The 3212-nt window shown below is 38.0% G+C and overlaps 1 protein-coding gene across 1 annotated transcript; it reads left to right on the top strand.

The window, feature by feature from the left end:
• The first annotated feature begins 1227 nt into the window (after positions 1 to 1227).
• Positions 1228 to 2867, top strand: LOC134189371 (uncharacterized). The gene is made up of 2 exons (XM_062657607.1): positions 1228 to 1441; positions 2396 to 2867. Exons 1-2 carry the CDS (start codon positions 1283 to 1285, stop codon positions 2633 to 2635), a joined length of 399 nt encoding a protein of 132 aa, XP_062513591.1. The 5' UTR covers positions 1228 to 1282; the 3' UTR covers positions 2636 to 2867.
• The last annotated feature ends 345 nt before the right edge of the window (positions 2868 to 3212 follow it).

The raw sequence follows: 3212 nt of genomic DNA, 5'->3' as shown, positions 1-3212 counted from the left end.
TATCATCTGGCTTGTCTCTGGGCCAAGCTTCCATGCAATTTCATGAACAGTTATCTGTTCGTTTGTGGTAGTATAACTCAAGACTGATTAGTGACTATCTACCTAATTATTATGACTCAGACTCTTTGTGTGTTATTTGTGTTATCTGTATTATATACAAATATATGTGTGTCACTCAAAAAATATATGTATGTATATATGTATATATATATATATATATATATATATATATATATATATATATATATATATCAATTCTAAACTAATATGCACATAATTATCTACTGAGTATGCAGGAGATTGACCCTAAACAGATGGAAGTGAGTTTACTAGTTTCGTAGGTCATATACACATTTAGCCGTTTTGGTGCGTGGCTAATGATACAACTGAAAAATAATTTCTGTATCCGCGTCTGGTAGGATGCGCAGTAATAGTCGGGACACCAAGGATATATTTTGTAACGCGAATTTTAGAGACACGCAGTTTCAAAACATTAGCACAGTCGTATGAATCTATGTGTGTACAGTACTACAGTACTGTAGTAGCACCTCTACATATAGTTTAGGCCCACTCACATCCATACCCTAGCTTCCACCTTGTCCATGGTCACATATCCGAAGCATAAAAAACCTTACATCGCAATCTGTTTCCATGATTCCTAGAATGACACTATTGCTTTCGCAGCTGACTCGTAAGCTATGCCATCATCTACATACACTCTTCGCTGTTCGCGTTTGTGCTGCACGTGACTAATTAATTAAACGCATCCGCTTTACTTTGTATTGGGCCAACATATAAGGGTATCAAAAGCGTCCCGAGGCCTGGGGACGCGGCTATACGGGTCTGTCGACTTGTTTACATCTTGACCTTACGAAAGCCGCAGAGCATTGGACTCAAAGGTTAGACATAGCGCTTGCTAGTGTAAATTTGGTCACATCATTTCAAAATTAATTAAGTTTGCTAGGTAGTTACCTGTGGATACAGTACGTATTCTTGTTTTCGTACTCTAGCTAGAGCAATGTCGGCAAGCGAAGAGCCCCTGCAGAGACGTCTGAAAGACAATTTCGTTTATCTCGTCAAACATCTTCTCGTGAAAGATTGTCTAGATGAACTGTTCGAGAAAGGTGTCGTCAACGAGAAAGAAAGCGTTAAGCTGAGAAAGATGAGCGACTCAGAGAGTGCGAGGAGTTTTGTGAATCGTCTTATGCGCAAAGGAGAGGTAGTCATCTCCAATTTCCTTGAGATTATCAAGCGCAAGCAAACGGTTATCTACGACCATCTGATGGCCAAGGGTGAAGGTCAAAATGGTCGACATGGTCAAGTGGCAGCTGGAGGAGACCCTCGGACGATCGGAGGGGATCAGACTAGTGAGTCTACATCTGGAGGTGATAGCAGTGGTCTGGACATGAAAGCCATTGTTACAATCAAACAGACGAAAGCGGTATATTCCTATACTAAATCTGCATGCGATTGTGCGATCTGAATCATGCATGCTGAATGTGTGTGATAGCTTGCCATAATCACAATGACATATGGTCTAGCATAGACACATATGAGGTGTGTGTGTGTGTGTGTGTGTGTGTGTGTGTGTGTGTGTGTGCGTGTGTGTGTGTGTGCGTGCGTGTGTGCGTGTTACTGTGTGTGTGTGTGTGTTACTGTGTGTGTGTGTGTGTGTGTGTGTGTGTGTGTGTGTGTGTGTGTGTGTGTGTGTGTGTGTGTGTGTGTGTGTGTGTGTGTGTGTGTGTGTGTGTGTGTGTGTGTGTGTGTGTGTGTGTGTTACTGTGTGTGTGTGTGTGCGCGTGCGTGCGTGTGTTACTCTGTGTGTGTGTGTGTGTTTGAAATTTTCAATATCCAGAATTATAATTTTGCATTTTAAGTTTTCAGTGTGGACACATGCTACAGTTATGCTGTCGCCAATTTTGTAAACTGTAATACTTTGTTGCAGGTTGCTACGGCTGTAAGACACAAATGGCAGGACATTGGAATTGACCTTGATCTAGACATAAATGATCTTGGAGATCTTAGTGGTGACAAATCTACAAAATATGCACCATAACTAGACACACATTCTGTACAGAATTGATGTATTTTATTTTTGTTAATACAACATGCCACTGCACCAAGCATGATACGTAATATGTCCCCATTGGAATTGTGTAGTCTCGCGTGGCCAGACCGTTGGTGTACGCCGGGCGGATAAGGCGCGAGAGCAGGAAATATTGTACACTGTACAGTACAATAATTATTGATATAGTACAATCTTGTACTACAATTATAGGACAGTTTGTTTCTCATTGCTTACAGATACCGTATTTAATTTGTTGTGTTACTTGCCTGTGCTGCTTCATTATTTGTTGCAGTAGCTATGTATGTATTTACATGTATTCATGTGCAGGTTGCGAAGAAATGTGGAGACAAATGGCACGACTTTGGAGTGTATCTAGAAATTGACACGGGTGAACTGAACGACATTCGAGAGAAACACAGAGACAGTCTGTCTGATCGTCTCTTCGAGGTTCTTCATAGTTGGAGTCTTCGTGAAGGACGAAAAGCCACCGTTGGAAAACTGATTGCTATCTCTGGTGAAGTAAAAGTTAAAGGAGCAGTTATCACTGCTTTACAATGGGAGCCATAGCGACTTTAGAAAATGGTGGAAATGTGCTGATGCATTTAGAGCTTCAATTTTACTGCTTTTTACATGGCAAACATTCTGCTGTATTTTAAAGGTTTGATTGGCTTGCAACTTTATCATGACTGAAGTTGTATTAGTAATTTACTACTTTTGCAGTCTGAATGTTGCATCTTGAGTGACCATGCAGTGTAGAAAATAGACCATAAAATCAAGATTTATACAGCAATAGAATAACTTGGGGTAGAAATAGATTAGCCATTTTTTGTGTATAGCATAATAGGCATGAGTAGACGTTACAATTCACATTTTATGGGACTGGGTGTTAACTTAATAAATAAATAAATAAATAAATAATAAGTGAATAAGTAAATAAATAAATAAATAATAAGTAAGTGAATAAGTAAGTAAATAAATAAATAAATAACAAATAAATAAATAAATAAATAATAAATGAATAAGTAAGTAAATAAATAAATAAATAATGAATAAGTAAATGAGTAAATAAATAAATAAACAAATAAATAAGTAAATAAATAAATAGTAAGTCAATAAGTAAGTAAATAAATAAATAATGAATAAG

The sequence above is a fragment of the Corticium candelabrum genome, chromosome 14, assembly GCF_963422355.1.
Source record: "Corticium candelabrum chromosome 14, ooCorCand1.1, whole genome shotgun sequence".
NCBI classification, from domain to species: domain Eukaryota; kingdom Metazoa; phylum Porifera; class Homoscleromorpha; order Homosclerophorida; family Plakinidae; genus Corticium; species Corticium candelabrum.
The sequence above is the reverse complement of the archived record's forward strand: the minus strand, read 5'-3'. Positions and strand labels throughout refer to the sequence as shown.